The sequence below is a fragment of the Peromyscus maniculatus genome, chromosome 9 (genome assembly GCF_049852395.1).
Source record: "Peromyscus maniculatus bairdii isolate BWxNUB_F1_BW_parent chromosome 9, HU_Pman_BW_mat_3.1, whole genome shotgun sequence".
Classification (NCBI taxonomy): Eukaryota; Metazoa; Chordata; class Mammalia; order Rodentia; family Cricetidae; genus Peromyscus; species Peromyscus maniculatus.
In genome coordinates, this window is record NC_134860.1 from 197,133 (window position 1) to 213,687 (window position 16,555).

The 16,555-nt window shown below is 40.3% G+C and overlaps 1 protein-coding gene across 39 annotated transcripts in view; it reads right to left on the reverse strand.

Annotated features, from left to right (window-relative positions):
* Slmap (sarcolemma associated protein) overlaps positions 1-16,555 on the reverse strand; it is a 144,746-nt gene that overhangs the window by 7,838 nt on the left and 120,353 nt on the right. For 27 of the 39 annotated variants that reach the window (XM_042284465.2, XM_042284458.2, XM_042284459.2 and 24 more), the window contains 5 exons: positions 14,319-14,441; positions 12,202-12,276; positions 11,160-11,480; positions 10,269-10,386; positions 1,785-1,956 (listed from right to left, as the gene is read on the reverse strand). In XM_042284465.2, coding sequence (XP_042140399.1) covers positions 1,785-1,956; positions 10,269-10,386; positions 11,160-11,480; positions 12,202-12,276; positions 14,319-14,441 — 809 coding nt within the window. The remainder of the gene's footprint in view (positions 1-1,784; positions 1,957-10,268; positions 10,387-11,159; positions 11,481-12,201; positions 12,277-14,318; positions 14,442-16,555) is intronic. The other 12 variants (XM_042284468.2, XM_042284469.2, XM_042284464.2 and 9 more) reach the window with 1 other exon arrangement.

A 16,555-nucleotide genomic window follows, 5' to 3' on the forward strand; every position in this document is an offset into this window, starting at 1 on the left:
ACCTCATTAAAACTTTTACTTACAGACTAGTATCCAATATGTTGACAGAAGGACAAACAGAGCAATTCACATTACAAAGGAATATGATGACTATACATCATTTCACAATGAAAAACAGTGAACAAGAAAATAGGAAAGAACATACTAACAAGCTCAGACATATTTCCAAATATGCTGCATTTAATGCAATCCAGAGACCAGCAACACTTTAGATGCTGTGACAACATGCCACGCCATTTGTGGAAACAGTTAAAGCACTTGGCACTGATTATACAGTGACTGCAAGCAGGCAAACAAATAATGCAACAAATGGCTAACGTATCATTAATAACATACAACAGAATCATCTTCCCACCACAAATTCTTCCCAAATATTGAAAGAATTATGGCACATGGACAGGAAGGGCACAAAGTGCTTACAGTATTAAATATTAGGATATTTACTTTGGCACAAATTTTGTGTTTCAACCAAATGAGGATGTTTCTAAAATACACATCCTTAAGCATGTAAAGCAGAACATTTCAAAGTCAATGTGTCTACATGAATATTAAAACTGTTGCCATTTTTTTTCCTTTAGAAACAAGCACAAAGACAGAAGAACAATCATTTCCAAATTCAGGATACTCCAGGCAAAGTGCAAAGAGAAACTTGCATTAATCTTATTTCCTACAAACAACTTCCAGAAAATTCATTTGTAAAGACAAAGTGCTGTCTTCTACTTCCCTCTATCGTATGAAGAATCTTGCCTGTAGGCAAGTCTACAGCTAGTACTTCCTGATGAGCAGACAGGCTTTCTTTGTTAACCGGCATCCTTAGCTGACAGGAGTCAGTGCAGGAAGGCCAGCAGGAGTGAACACAACTGGTACTGCCCTGTTGTCAGCTTTAAGATGCATCTATCCTGTTCAGAAAAACCTGGGGTGAGTCCTTTCCAAAGTCAACCTCTCACCATCCTTCACATGATTATTTCAAAAGCTAATGAAATCAAGGTATAAGCAGAATCACATGGAAACTTAAGTGTGTATATTTGTGAAGACAAAAAGAAAGTATAGGGGGAAAATACAGCTCCACAGAACAGGCATTTGGCTGCCTGCATACAGGTGATTTTTAAGTTTTTCTGACATAGATCTCATGCAGATTAAGCTATCCTCAAACTTGTTATGTAGCTGAGGCTGACCTTGAACTCCTGATTCTCCTGCTCCACCTCCCAAGTGCTGGGACCGTAGGTGTTTATCACCTTGCCCATCTGTGTATACGTTTTACTTTGGTGTTTTGAGATAGGGTTCATTCTATAATCCAGTAAAGCCTTGAACTCATTGCAGTCCTCCTGCCTCAACCTCCCTGGTGCTGGAATGACAAGCATGAGCCACCACAACAGGCTAAGTGACTTTTTAGCCACTTTCCCAGGAGCATATAGCTCCAGCACTCACTACAGTGTAGCCCTGGTTTGTAGTTTGATTTCTGAAAGAATGCTTCATTTCACATGACACACTCTTTGATAGTTAAACAGACCAAGCAAATCTGCTACAAAGGGTCTCTCATGTCAGTCAACTGTTAGAGAAAAATTAAGAACTAGCTCTTATGTCTGTATGTTTGGAAGCAAGCACTTGATAAATTCTCTTGATATGGACGAACAGCTAGTAATTACCAGGCTGGGTTGTTCCAAGTGTCAACTGTCAGGTAATATGCGTTCTGCTTTTCTTTATTTCTAAGTGGCATGGATATCTGATTTGCCTTTGGCTTTAAGTCCAACCATAATTGGGCTGAGCATGTCTTTTCGCTTTACCTCTTTCTGAACATCCTTTGCTTGGTTTTCAGCCTTACTGAGAAGAGTTTTTAAGTCAGCTGAGTCACGAAGATGTTGCTCTTTCAAGGATCCCACTTGGTTCTCGAGCTCTTTCCTGGTCATCTGGAGGATGCTGAGGTCACTTGTGAGCTCCAAACTCTGCTTCTGAGAACTGCAATATAAACATGGACAGTCATTCGCAGCAGACCCTGAACACAAAGAAAGCCCAAGATCCTCAGCATTCACTAGGTGAGAGGGAGTGCATTTCACAGCAGAAAAAAAGGTATAAGAAAGTAAGACGTGCTCAGGAAGGAAAAGGCATTGAGACACTCCCAAAAATCCCTTCAAGTTTAAAGCTATATCCTTTCAAATATACATCCAAGTAGAAATTTTATAAACAGAAGGAAATGACTAATTCTATTTTGGGGTTTTCTTTGCTTTTGTTTTGTTTTCTTGTTTTGAGACAGGGTCATACTATGTAGCTTTGGCTGGCCTGGACCTTCCTTTGTAGACCAGGCGGGCCTTGAAGTCGAAGAATTCTGCCTGCCTTTGCCTCCCAAATCCTGGGATTAAATATAGCACCCCCATGCTGGTCTTAATTATATACTTTAGTATGTCAAATTATCTTTACTAATTATATCATAAATACATTAAAATGCATATTTCAACTATGTTACAAGATTAAGTACTTGAAAAGCAAACAGGGGTCAGAAACCTGAAGCTTGGGCATCACTGCTAACTCAAGCAAAGACAAACCTGCTCAAATGAAAGCCGCCATCACACAAGCAAGCAAGCACGGCAAGGAACTAGACAGGGAGTGGAGCTTGGCCTTAGCACACTGAACTGTGGGATACAGAGCTGTCACTTTACTGCTGCACCTTATTCTCTGAAAAAGCACGCCTGAGCTCTTAGATGTGTACCAGCTCTGTGCTGCAAATATCAAGGGATGTCTCAGTGTCCTCTTGTGTCAAACAGTCACCTCTGTGCTCACTGTTTTATGTCATCTTGACACAATCTAGAATCATCTGGGAGGAGGGAGCCTCGGTTGAAAATTGCCAGACTGGCTTGTGAGCAAGTTTGTGGGGTGTTTTCTCGACTGATGATGGATGGAGGAGGGCTTAGTCCACTGTGAGTGGTGCCACCCCTGGGCAAGTAGTCCTGGGTTGTACAAGAAAGCAGGTGAATAAGCCATGAGGAGTAAGCCAATTAACATCGAACCTCCATGGCCTCTGCTTCAGATCCTTTCTCCAGGTTCCTGCCCTGACTTCCTTCAGTGATGGTCTGTGACCTGAGAGTTACAAGATAAAATAAACCCTTTCCTCCCCAAGTTGCTTTGGGCATGGTGTTTTATCACAGCAACAGAAGCCCTAACTAAGACAACATCTAAAGCTATTCTTCAGCTTTAATTACATGATTATTTTTATAATTTGCTATTAAAAATAATTTACACATGAGGAAAGTAACTTGATATGAACGTACATCAATGTCTTTTTCAGAAACTGAACAGAGCATGTGGTAGAGCATGTGTTAGAGCTCTAGTGGTAGAGCATGTGGCTAACATGACCAAGACTCTGGGCTCAATCTCCAGTACAAAAAAAAAAAACTTATCTAACATAGAGAAAAATCAGCTCCTAGAAGTAGTTAAAAGAATGTAAGGTTTTTTTTTAAGATTTATTTATTTATTTATTTATTATGTATACAGTGTTCTGTCTATATATACATCTGCAGGCCAGAAGAGGGCACCAGATCTCATTACAAGTGGTTGTGAGCCACCATGTGGTTGCTGGGAATTGAACTCAGGACCTCTAGAAGAGCAGCCAATGCTCTTAACCACTGAGCCATCGCTTCAGGTTGGAGAGATGGCTCAGATGGCACTACTTGCTCTTCCAGAGGACTCGTGTTTGAGTCTTTGCATCCACATTACAGTTCATAACCATTTTTAACTCCAGTTCCAGGGGATAATGTTGTCCTCTTCCGGCTTCTGCAGGCAATGCATGCACACAGAGTACATGTATGCAGGCAATGCATGCACATGGAGTACATGTATGCAGGCAACAAAACACCCACACATAAAACATAAGATTTCCAAAGTGACAATGCTATGTCTTTCAGAATGGGACTCAATCATATTCAATACTATAAATAAAGAACTACAGAGGATATATTTCATTCTTCTTACACACTGGGCATATTCTTAAGGATGAGTCTGATAGTATCAGGCCAATAAACATAAAGACTAAAGGGCCATTAAGACCCTGTGTAAAGAGAAGCCTAACAAATAAATTCAGAGTAGTCAGGCAGGAAGAAATAGAATTAATATCTCTTATGTAGTTTATGTGAGTGTAGAGAGATGACTTGAATAATGATAAGTATTGATATAGTGTACCTTTCTAGAACCCATTGTTTTGGTTTGGTTTGGTTGTGAGATGGGAGTCTCCCTGCCTAAGCATCCCACATAGCTGGTTCTCCACACAAGCAGAAAATATGCAACTGACGTCTAACATTTGAAGCCATATGCTTCCACTCACATGAAATCTGTAAACATTATTTTGAACATTTAAGTAAAATTGACATAATTTAAAAAGAATCGTCTTTAACAGTCTGCTAGATTTCACTAATCACATCTCAAAAATGAGAGATTAGGTGTCCCACCTGGCCAGCCACCCAGGGCACAGGAAAACTTCCAGCTATATCTGGCGTGCCAACATGGGGCTCTCAAATTTCAATAAGGCATAAAAGAGTTTAAAAAGGGGTTCTAAACACACAATAATGGAGCCAAAAACAGCTTTCTACTTCATGTCTCATGCGGGTCGAGATATAGAGACACCAAGGTACAGAGATGCTGTGGTGTACGGACTTGAGCTACAGTATGGCAGGTTCACTGGCATATGGGCTTAAGTGCAGCATGGTGGATTCCTGCCACTGTACACAGTGGTGTCTATAACCCGAAGAGCATGGTGTGTGGTGCGTGGTGGATATAGCTTTTGCTAGTACAGACGAAAGGAAGGAAGGAAGGAGGTAGGGAGGAAGGGAGTGAGGGAAAGAGAGAGAAGAAGGAAGGAGGGAAGGAAAAAAGGAAGAAAGGAAGGAGGGAGGGAGGAAGGGAGGGAGGGAGGGAGAGAAGGAAAGAGAGAGAGAGAGAGAGAGAGAGAGAGAGAGAGAAGAAAGAAAGAAAGAAAGAAAGAAAGAAAGAAAGAAAGAAAGAAAGAAAGAAAGAAAGAAAGAAAGAAAGAAAGAAAGAAAGAAAGAAAAAAGGTTTTTGGGTTACACGCTGCTGGATGGAAGCACAGACCCACTGCTTCAGAGAGTCAGCAATGAACATGATTTCCCCAGAGCTGGTGGAAAACTTAGTTCCACCATGCTGGGAAGCCGAAATGGGGGGAGCCAGCAGCCAAAGCTGCCATTTCAGTCCTAGTCATGCTGCAGTTTAAAGCAATAAATTCACAATAAGACAGATTCAGATGGGATAAACCCTAAACAGTTTATAGTGTGTGTAAAAATGTATGTAGGCTTGGAAGAAAGAGGAAAAGGAATATAGACAGTTATATAAAGAAATAGAAAGTTTAAAAAAAAGTCTTTAAAAAGAAAGTAAAAGTAATATAAAAAATAAGCCACATAAAGATGGAAATCACACAGAGAGTCTAGATTATATTGTCTTTGGGATTTTTAACTGCAGAAAGACATTTAATTATAAAGGCTGCTCAGTTAAACCAATATGTATATTTTGAAGGTATCTTGACTTCAAAATTTGGACCTAAGGATACGTTGCTTTGGAAAGGAGGCTCTGCTTTTGTTTCCACAGGAAGCAAGAGGCTATGCATTTGTTCCAGGTTAAGATGGATCAGATTTGATCAAGCCAGACCTCCTGAACCTTAACAGATGGTACCTATCAACAAAGGTTATAGCCGGTCTTCCCAGGACTTTACCATTATCTCAAATTTTCTCAGAATCTCCAAGACTACCAGTGGCACCTATCAGCATGAAATAGCCTAGAAAACTATGCCCACATTCCCAAAAACTGGATAATGGATGTTTGTCTGTCTTTGTTTAGGTTGTTGGTTACAAATTATTATTGGTCATAGTCAATCTCTTTCTAAAAAAAGAAAGGGGGATATGACATAGAAATATAGGCTATAGATATGATAGGATGAAAGGGTAGATTATTGAATCTACTTTTAAAGAGCAACAACTTGTTTAAAAATGTTTTACAATGCTATGGATTTTAATTTGTTGATACAAATTTAAAGTTAATTTTGTTATAGTGTATGTATGTTTCTACTCTTGTTTAAAGTATTATGTTTATGTAACTCATTTAAATTGTAATGGATAATTAAAGAAATACACATTAATAATTAGTCATCCATAATAATCAAACCTATAGTCATGTTAGTTAACTTTTCTAGGTATACATAGATATATTTCAATTAGGTAGGTAATCTTCAAACACTTCAAAGACCTACAGAATATGGCATTTAAAATGTTTTAAAAACTTAAGACTTTTCTGGACAGTGGAGATATGTCTGCTCCTGGCAGCACCAATTTACTTCAAAGAGGAAGATGGGTATCAAAGACATTCCATATGGAGTTTATCTTCTTCTTAACAAAAGTTAGCCATTTGGGCAAGAGACTGTTCTTGCCTGGACTGTTTGACAAAATGTTGTATCTACTGGACATGCAGGACCCATGGAAAAATGACCACTAAATTTTGTCAAAACAAGGCAAGATGGTCCTTCAGGTTCTTGCTTCACAGGAGACTGTCAGACATTCTACAGGACACAAGGAAAAGTGACTGAGAAACTAGGCCTATAGTCTGAAGATTGATGCCCCAATGTTGCAGAGGAACTTTGGGTGATTGTCCAGGCTGCCAGCTGTCTCTGTCATTTCCAGAATTTTGGAAGTTGCTTACAATGCATTTCCTGTTTACTTAGGTAATATCTTTCTGGGTTCTTTGATATAGTTGAAGACTAGATAGTTATAATTTTCCTTGGTTATGATAAAAGATAAGTTAGATATGAAACCTTAGACTCACAAATATAGGATAAATAGAATATTTTCTTTAAATATGCCAAATATAAATAGACTAGATATTGTAACTGTAATTCTTGCTTGATAACTGTTCTATTATATGTAATTTTACTATGTTAAAGTTAAAACCTTCCTTTTTGATTAGACAGAAAAGGGGAAGTGCTATGAGAAATATGCTTTTGTACACTGGTTTGATAAAATGCTAATTGGCCAGTAACCAAGCAGGTAGTACAGGTGGGGCAAGCAGATCAAGAGAAGGCTGGGAAGAAGAAGGGCTGAGTCAGGAGTCACCAGTCAGACACAGAGGAAGCAAGATATGAAGTCAGAACTGAGAAAAGGTACCAAGCCACATGGCTAAACATAAATAAGAATTATGGGTTAATTTAAGTGTAAGAGCTAGTCAGAAATAAGCTTGAACTAATGGTCATACAGTTCGTAAATAATATAAGCCTTTGTGTGTTTACTTGGGTCTGAGTGGCCGCAGGACTGGTGGATGAGAGAGATTTGTCCTGACTGCGGGCCAGGAAGGATACAGGAAAACTTCCAGCTAAAATCAGGAGGTTCAGAATCTTGAAAATATCAATACTTACAAGACAAGAATAACTAAGCAACACAAACTATATGGAGTGTGGTGACACACAACTAAAATCCCAGGACTGAGGAGGCTGAAATAGGATCTCAAATTCAGGCCCAACCTGGGCAACCTAATGAAATTCTGTCTGAAAACAATAAAAATATCAAATTAAATAAATTCATCTAAAAACCTAATATGTTGTAAAGAAAAAGAACCTGGATATCTGCATGACTGACTTACAGGGAGGCTGAGGCAGGAGGACTAGAGTGAGTTCATGGCCAGCCTGGGCTACATAGTTAAGTCCCAGGCCAGTCTAGAACACAATATAAAACAAAAAACAAAAAACAAAAACAAACAAACAAAAAAAAAAGCTGTGTAATATTTTGTTTGTGATCTAACAAATAAAGCTTGCCTAAAGATCATAGTGCAGAGATAAGCCACCAGGTAGCCACAGAGGCCAGGTAGTGGTAGCCTTTAATCCCAGCACCTAGGGAGATAGAGACAGGAAGTGATATGGCTGGGCGGAGAGAGGAATGTAAGGCGGGAGAAGACAGAGGCTCAGTCTCTTTCAGGCTGAGGATTTTGTAAAAGTAAGAATAAGTGGCTGGCTGCTCTGCTTCTCTGATCTTTCAGCATTTACCCTGACTCCAGGTTTTTATTAATAAGACCAATTAGGATTCATGCTACGGCTGAGTACAGTAGTTAATGCCTATATTCACAATACTTGGTAGACTGAAGCCAAAGGATTAGGAGTTTGGGGCCAGCCTTGGCTACATAGCAAGTTCAAGGCCAGCTTAAGCTACATGTGACCTTATTTCAAAGTATTAACAAATAAAACCAATTTCTTTACATGTGCTGCCACACAGGTAATCAATACATACACATGTAAGCATATGTGTATGTATTATAGGTCTTTATTTTTGTCCTCTTCCTATTTTTAGGCATTGCTTTTACTAACTTTCATGTTACAAGTAAACATTTGCTTTATTCATTAATTATCAACACATATTCAAAATGTAATATACATAAAATGACTAAGCAAAAGTAATGGCATTAGAAGAGAAAAATCAGGGACTGAAGAGATGGCTCAGTGGTTAAGAGCACTGGCTGGTATTCCAGAGGACCCAGGTTTGGGTTCTAGCACCTCATGGCAGCTCACAACTATCTGTAATTCTAGTTCCAGGGAATGATTATGGTTCTACAGAATCCAATGCCCACTACATATACATGGTACTCTTACTTACATACAGGCAAAACACATATAAAATAAAAATACATAAAATCTTTAAAAGCCATGGCTGTCATGATAGAACTCTCATCCAGTGTCTGATCGAAGGGGATGCAGAGATTCACGGCCGAGCCCCAGGTGGAGCTCTGGGAGTCCAATTGGTGAGAGAGAGAAGGGATTTATGAGTGAGAGCTATTGAGACCATGACTGGAAAAAGCACAGGGACAAATAACCAAACTAGTGGAAACACATGCACTATGAACCATTGGCTGAGGAACCCCCATGGAACTGGACCAGGCTCTCTGGATAAGTGAGACAGTTGATTAACTTGAACTGTTTGGGAGGCCCCCCAGGCAGTGGAGCAGGGACCTGTCCTTGGTGCACGGACCGGCTTTTTTGGAGCCTATGCTGGGACACTTTGCTCAGCCTTGGTGTAGGGAGGAGGGGACTGGACCTGCCTGGGCTGACTCCCCAGGGGAGACCTTGCCTTGGAGGGAGTGGGAGTGGGGGGTGGATTGGGGGGAGGGCTGGGGGGTGGGAGGAGGGAGGATGGGGGAATCCGTGGCTGATAAATGTAAAATTAAGTTAATAATAAAATAAAAATATTTTAAAAAAAAAGAGAAGAATTTACACACAAAAATAAAAAAGAGAGAGAGAGATAAAAATCAAAGTGCTTTATGGATCCATATGCTGAGATTTCATAGTATTATAATGAGGTGCTTTAGAGAATAAACCAGCAGATCTTGTTCCTTTAGGTATTTCCTTACTGATTAGGAGGGATGAGGGACAGAGGTAATGCTGCCCAAACTGTAGAGCTAAAAAGGACATTGAACTCCTGGTCCTCCTGCCTCTGCCTCCTAAGTGTTGGGATTACAGAGGCGTGCCACCGTATAGATTTAGCTCCTCTGTCTGTGTGCGTTTGTGTATGTGTCTCTGTGTGTGTGTGTGTGTGTGGCCTATTTATATGTATCAAGATATGTGATATGTGTGTTTGCACATGTGTATGTACAGGTGTGTACATCTATTCCAGCCTAAGGGAAGGCTAAAATCAGTGTTAGATGTCTTCCTCCAAAGACAAGGTCTTATTGAACCCAGAGCTTCCTATTTTGGCTAGTCAGGTTAGAGCAACCATGGTTCAATCTCACTCTCTCAAAATCTCTCTATCATCCCTCTCCCTCAAGCAAGGAATAGAACCCATGGCCTCAAGTCCTCTAGCAGTTTGCTATATTCCTAGCCACATCTTATGTGATTTAGAAGCTAAATTCATCCCTCTTGTGGTAAATTCTATGTTATAGAGATCACCACTCTTACTAACAGATCAATGGGATGAAAGAACAATCATTTTATATGTGAAATGTAGTGTCATTTTGTTAACAGGGCAGTTTCTGGTTTGAATCTGTGCTGTTTGTTTTCAGCAGTGGGGAATGCCCAGCAGGGGCATCTAACTGGATCTGAATTCTAGGGTATTCCAAAAGGAGCTTGCTTACAGGATACGGTGGTAAAAGGAATGAAACGATGTAATACTTACTATGTTTAACTTGTCAAATAACTAGTTTGGCTGAACATTTTCCTCCAAAATGGTATTTAAGTATCAAAATTTAATTTCCATAAAAATTAAAGATAAATATTTTGAAGTTAAAAGGAAATTCTTACATACTTGTGCAATTCTTTTTCTTGCCGCTGCAGTTCTGATGACAACAAAACATTTTCCTTTTTTAGAGAATGGCATTCAGTTTCCAATACATTCCATTCCTTTTTCAACTTCTCTAGTTCACCTAAAATAGCCACAAAACATATTTGTTAATATAGGAACCAAAAACACCTGTATTCAAAGGAGACATAGTAACATTTCAAAGAATACATTTTCCACTCTTCAAAGCATGTCGGTTTTTATAGAGCAGTCTTTAATACCCATCACTTTGCTTCTATTGTGCAAAGAGATGCTGTCACCTTAAAAAACAAGGTATTTCTTTTCCTTCACTGTTTGTTTTGTTTGTTGGCCAGGAGGTCACTGTGGAGCCCAGACTGGCTGGGACAGCTCTATGTAAACCAGGCTGGCCACAAACTCACAGAGCACCACTTGCCTCTGCCTCCCAAGCACTGGCATTATGAGTGTGTTCCACTATACCTGGCTGCTTCACTGTTTTAAGACAATAATGTTATTGTTTGCTTGTTTTTGACATACACTCTCAGGATATAACCGAGGCAGGCTTTACGCTCATAATCCTCTGGTCTCTACTTCCTAGGTGCTGGGATTATGAGTGTGCTCCATTGTTATGACATATAACAATGGCATTATAAAGAATTAATAGTATATGACTGTAAAAACACACTTATCACAGAACCTGTAGACCTGCAGAATACACCTACAGCCCTAATACAGAAGCCCTGGTTTACATAGTTACCTTCTATCAAAAAGAACAATCACTGCGGCCACCAGTTAGGACCTAGCAGGTGTGGGCTGGGACAACATGGTGTGATTAAGGGCCACCCCCTCCTATTCCCTGAAAGCAGGAGTTAGGAGCTTTGTGCCTAAACACTCACTCACCTTGCAACCTTGTTGCCTCCTCTCTTTGCTGGTCTTCACACTGCTGACATCTAAGCTGGAAACTGCTCTGTAAACTGGTGATTTCTTTCTCATATTCAGACGCTGCTTTCCTCCAGCCCTCAAGCTCCACTCTCACCTTCTTAAGCTCTTCTTGCAAAGAAGCAAAGTCAGTGTCCCGCTCAGAAGCAGCCTTTGCCGCTGCTTGATGAAGGAGCAAAATCTCATCTTGGGCACTAAGCAATTTATCTCTTGTGCTGGAGATTTCAGTGTCCTTTTCCTCTTGGAGATTCTCCATATCCACGTGTAACCTCTGCAGCTGGACTGTAAAAGAGCATTCACTATCATTTTCTTAAGTTCATAGGAATCAGGAACAAAATTACGACACATTACAGGACACAGCTTTTATGTGGCCTAGCGGTCACAGCTGTTTCTTTTGATTAAATTACACAAGCAATCCGTGTTAGACACGTGGAATGCCAAACACAGATGCAAAAGGGAAAAGCCAAAAGTCTAAGGCACATTTTATTTCCCACAGAGATGAGATTCATGTTAATATTTTGGTAATTGTTCTCTTTGTTTTTCCAATGCCTTCATACAGATATAAAAACGAGCATTAGGTAGAAAGGGATATATATGTATGTTTATATGTAATACATAGTTTTCTGTCCTCTTGCTGGTGAAAATATTTTGGGTGAGGGGGTGAGACAAAGTTTTATTTAGCTCCAGCAAACCTCAAATTCATTATGTAGCTGAGGTGGGTCTTGAACTCATGACCTTCCTGCCTCGTCTCTTGAGATTACAGACATGCACCACCACAGTTAGCATCACCCCTGCCTTTTAGGTCTAAATACTGGGTTAATGGGACAATCCCTCCCTGTCATCTCCTTTAAAGAAAAAATGTCCAAGAGGCCAGTGTTAACAGTTTCTAGGGAAGAACCAGAGGCATGACAACTGAGAACTCTGCAGTCTTACTGTGTCGTGCCTTTTCAATCACTGAACCAGACAATAACCACAGCCATCTCAGTCTTGGGATGCCCCATACCTTGAAGAACCTGTATTTGTTTAGCAGATTCCTCAACTTGATTTCGATAGGCTTTACGTTCTTCTTCCAAAAGAGCTAAAAAGCAAAAACAAGGTGGATCGAATTTTGTGAGTTAATGAAAAGCATTCACAATTGCATAAGTAGAAATTTCTAAAATTTTTCTTTCATAGTTTACTGAAAGACACAAGAGTTAGGTGATAAGTATTATCAATATTAGCCATTAAGATTTTAGGAACACAAAACAATAGTAAGTAACAAATCTATAAAACCCAGTTACAGAGTTGCTACATACCATACCACCAACAAGCCTTTCTTACATAATAAATATCCTAATAATTAGTAATCATCACTGTCTGATAGCACGGGCTTATAATCCCAAATACTAGGAAGGCCAAGGCAAAGAAGTTCACAAGTTCAAGGCCAGCCTCAGCTACACACTGAACTCAAAGCTAGTCTAGGCTATGTTGGAGGACCCTGTCTATAAAAGAGAATTAGAAATATACCTCAGCCGGGCGGTGGTGGTGCACGCCTTTAATCCCAGCACTCGGGAGGCAGAGCCAGGAGTATCTCTGTGAGTTCGAGGCCAGCCTGGGCTACCAAGTGAGTCCCAGGAAAGGCGCAAAGCTACACAGAGAAACCCTGTCTCGAAAAACCAAAAAAAAAAAAAAAAAAAAAAAGAAATATACCTCAGTGGTGGAGTGCTTGCCTACTATACACCAAGGCCCAGGTACAAGCCCTAGCACCATTAAAAAAGAATAATGTATTAAGGGCCAGGCATGGTATTGCACACTTTAATCTAATCCAAGTACTTAGGTAACAGAGGTAGACAGATCTCTGTGAGTTCAAGCTGGTCTGTGCAGCGCCCCTTGCCAGCAAGGGCTACATAGTGAGACCCTATCTCAAAACCAAAAACACCCTCCAACTACAAATGAACAAAACAAATCTTAAAAATCACACACCAAAACAAAACAAAATTAAAAAAAAAAACCCAAAACATAACATTCTTGTGTTTACTGTGAAGCACACAGTAAATACAAATTAATGGCTGATTGCGAAATATTTTTTCATTGTAATTAAGTGTTAGCCTGTATCCTCTAAGAGTCAAGAGAAAGGAATGCCTGTTTTTGTTTTGTTGTTTTTTTTGTTGTTGTTGTTGTTGTTTTTAAATTTTTCGGTTCTGGGGATCAAAGCCAGGGTTTCACCAAGTTAGGCTGGCCTTAAACGGAACTATAGCTAACTTGAGCTACCATCCTCACAGCTCATCAAGATAGTAATGTCTTTAAAAATCAGGAAAGGAAATAGTCTTAAGATGATCCTGGCTTCTTTTTGGCATTTAAATTGTTCTTCAGCTCAGGAAGTGCATCTTATAAAACCTAAAGATGCCCTAAGAATCCATGAGATTTTAGGACTCTCCAAGATTCATTGCCAAAGGGCAAACACTGGAATGCTAAGGAAGCCTAAGGTCCAGAGAACAGCAGGGCCCACTGGCAAATGGTTATCAGAAGGGCCACGAGGAGAGGTAGCCAAGAGGAGATCCTATTCCTTTTTCTTTTCTTTTCTGAGGGAATCTAGCTACCCAGGCTGACTTCAAACTTGTGCTCTTCTTTCCTCCACATGTACCACTGTGCTCAGCTCAGAAGATCCCATACTCTGAACCTTGCCCACAGCCTTACTGTTAAATGAACTCCCTGCCCCAAACGGAGCACTAATATTAAGTATAACTCAATTTACAGGGTTTCCCCAAGTAAATTGATTGATTGGGCATCTCACATCCAAAAAATATCTGAACTGTGAAATCTGAAACTTTTGACCCCAACCAATTCAGATAAGGAACTTGGCTGTTCAGGAACTCGCTCTGTAGACCAGGCTGGCCTCAAACTCAGAGATCCGTCTGCCTCTGCCTCCTGAGTGCTGGGATTAACTGCATGAGCCACCACCACCACAGTCCTCATCTTACCATCTGAAATGGAAGCTTAGAAGGTTGAATGGATGTCTGAGAACAAGCCTAGCAAAGTCCTGACTCTGGAGACCCTGCTTGGGTTCTGAGTTTTCTGACATCAAAGCACACTGTCTGCTTTCACAGGCCCCCGGGGGAGTTGCAGTGATCTTGATCTCACCTTGAAGTTCAAAGCATTTTTGTTTACTTGCTCTAGCTAGCTCCTGGGCTTCGATCAATTCTTTTCGAAGATGCTGAATTTCTTGTTTGGCCTCAGTTTCTGACTGTGCACCCTGCAAGTCATCTGGCAAAAACATATTTATTTTAAAAGCAAGTGTTAGTACTGCACTATAATCTCTATAGTTAAAGTCTAGTGCTCTTTTTCATGTTTAGACACACACACACAGCTAATCACATGGCACAACTGAGTTAAACAAATTAGAGTAAGCATATTAGTTATCTTTACCTTCGACAACACAGAGTTAACATGGATACTAGTACTATAAAATACAGAAACTAACATATAGCTCCTATAAAACTTGAAATTTGGTGAGATAGGCATAACACTGTTCTCCATCAATTTTCAAATTATATTTATTATTACTATTGTTATTTTTCTCTCTTTCTCTGTGTGTGTGTGTGTGTGTGAGAGAGAGAGAGAGAGAGAGAGAGAGAGAGAGAGAGAGAGAGAGAGAGAGAGAGAGAGAGAGAGAAGAAAACACAAGGAAGCTGGCTCTTCCACTCCACCGCAGGTTCCGGGGATCGACCTCAGGTCACCAGGTCTGGCAGCGGTGCCTAATTTACCAGATCAGCCCTCTTTCCACTTCCTTCTCCATCGGTTTTGAAATTTAACAATAAGACAAAAAACTTTACTTGGAACTTAAATAAAAATGGAAAAACAAAGGAAATTCTTCTTCAAGAAACACGCGAGGACCAGCTGGCTCAGTGGGTAGAGGCATATCCAAGCAGCCCCAGGGATCTGTGTCCCACCGTGGAATCCCACAAGACAGCAGGATGGAACAGACTCCCTCAGATTGTCCTCTTAACTCTGCACGCATAGCTCTCCCCATCCCACCCCACCCCACCAAACAAAGAAACTCAATTAAACCAACAACAATGAAAAACTTTTGGTTTTATTTGTTTGTTTTTGCTGTATGTGTGTTGTGCCTGTTTGTATTTGTTGAGAAAGAATCTCACTATGTATCCCTGTCTGGTCTGAATCTCAGTATGCAAACTAGGCTGGCATGAGATCTGTCTGTACCTCCTGCATGCTAGGACTAAAGGTGTACACTAGCAAACAAAAAAAAAAAACCAAAAACTGTTTTAAAAACAGAAAACAGGGTTTTTTTAGTATTATTACAATGTTACTTGTAGAATATAAAAAAAAAGTGTGTGTGTGTGTGTGTGTGTGTGTGTGTGTGTGTGTTGTGTACTAACAGTTAAAGAAGCTGAGACCATTTGAGGGTAGCATAATAGGAGTTGGAGGGAGGGAAGGGTAATGAGGAAACAAAGTAGTTATAGTTTAATTTAAAAAAAACACACACCATCAGCCCTAAACACACAATAAAAACTAGACAAGATACTCCACTGTATCTACTTTGTACTCACTATCATATCACAGCAGGTAAACATACTTGCCGAATTATTAACTGATGTCATCTTAGCAATTTAAAATAAATTTAAGCCAGCATTATACCTCAAATATGCCACTTTTCTAACCTCTTTCTGTGGTGGTATTGTGTTCCCCAAAATATTGTGCACGCTAATAAACTTATCTGGGGTCAGAGAACAGGACAGCCACAATATTAAAAATAGAGAATAGGCAGTGGTAGCACACCCTTTAATCCTAGCATTCCAGAGGCAGAAATCCCTCTGGATCTCTGTGAGTTCAAGGCCACGTTGGAAACAGCCAGGCATGGTGACTCACACCTTTAATGCCAGGAAGTGAGCCTTTAATCCCAGGGAGTGATGGCAGAAAGCAGAAAGATATATAAGGCGTGAAGACCAGAAACTAGAAGCTTTTGGCTGGTTAAGCAATCAGGCTTCTGAGCAGCAGTTCAGCTGAGATCCATTTGGATGAGGACTCAGAAGCTTCCAGTCTGAGGAAACAGGATCAGCTGAGGAACTGGCCAGGTGAGGTAGTTGTGGCTTGTTCTGCTTCTCTGATCTTGCAGCGTTCACCCCAACACCCAGCTCCAGGTTTGTTTCTATTGAAAAGACTCTTTAAGATTCCTGCTACATCCTTTCTGCTCTGTTGCTCATCTTTGCTGTATTGAAACTTCTAGTAGGCTAGAAAGGTGACTCCGTGGCTAAGAGAGCTTGCTAAGCAACCATGAGGACTAGAATTCAGATTCTGGCACCCAGGTAACAAGCTAGGTATCTTGCAAATACCTGTTACTACAACTCCAAAGGATGTCA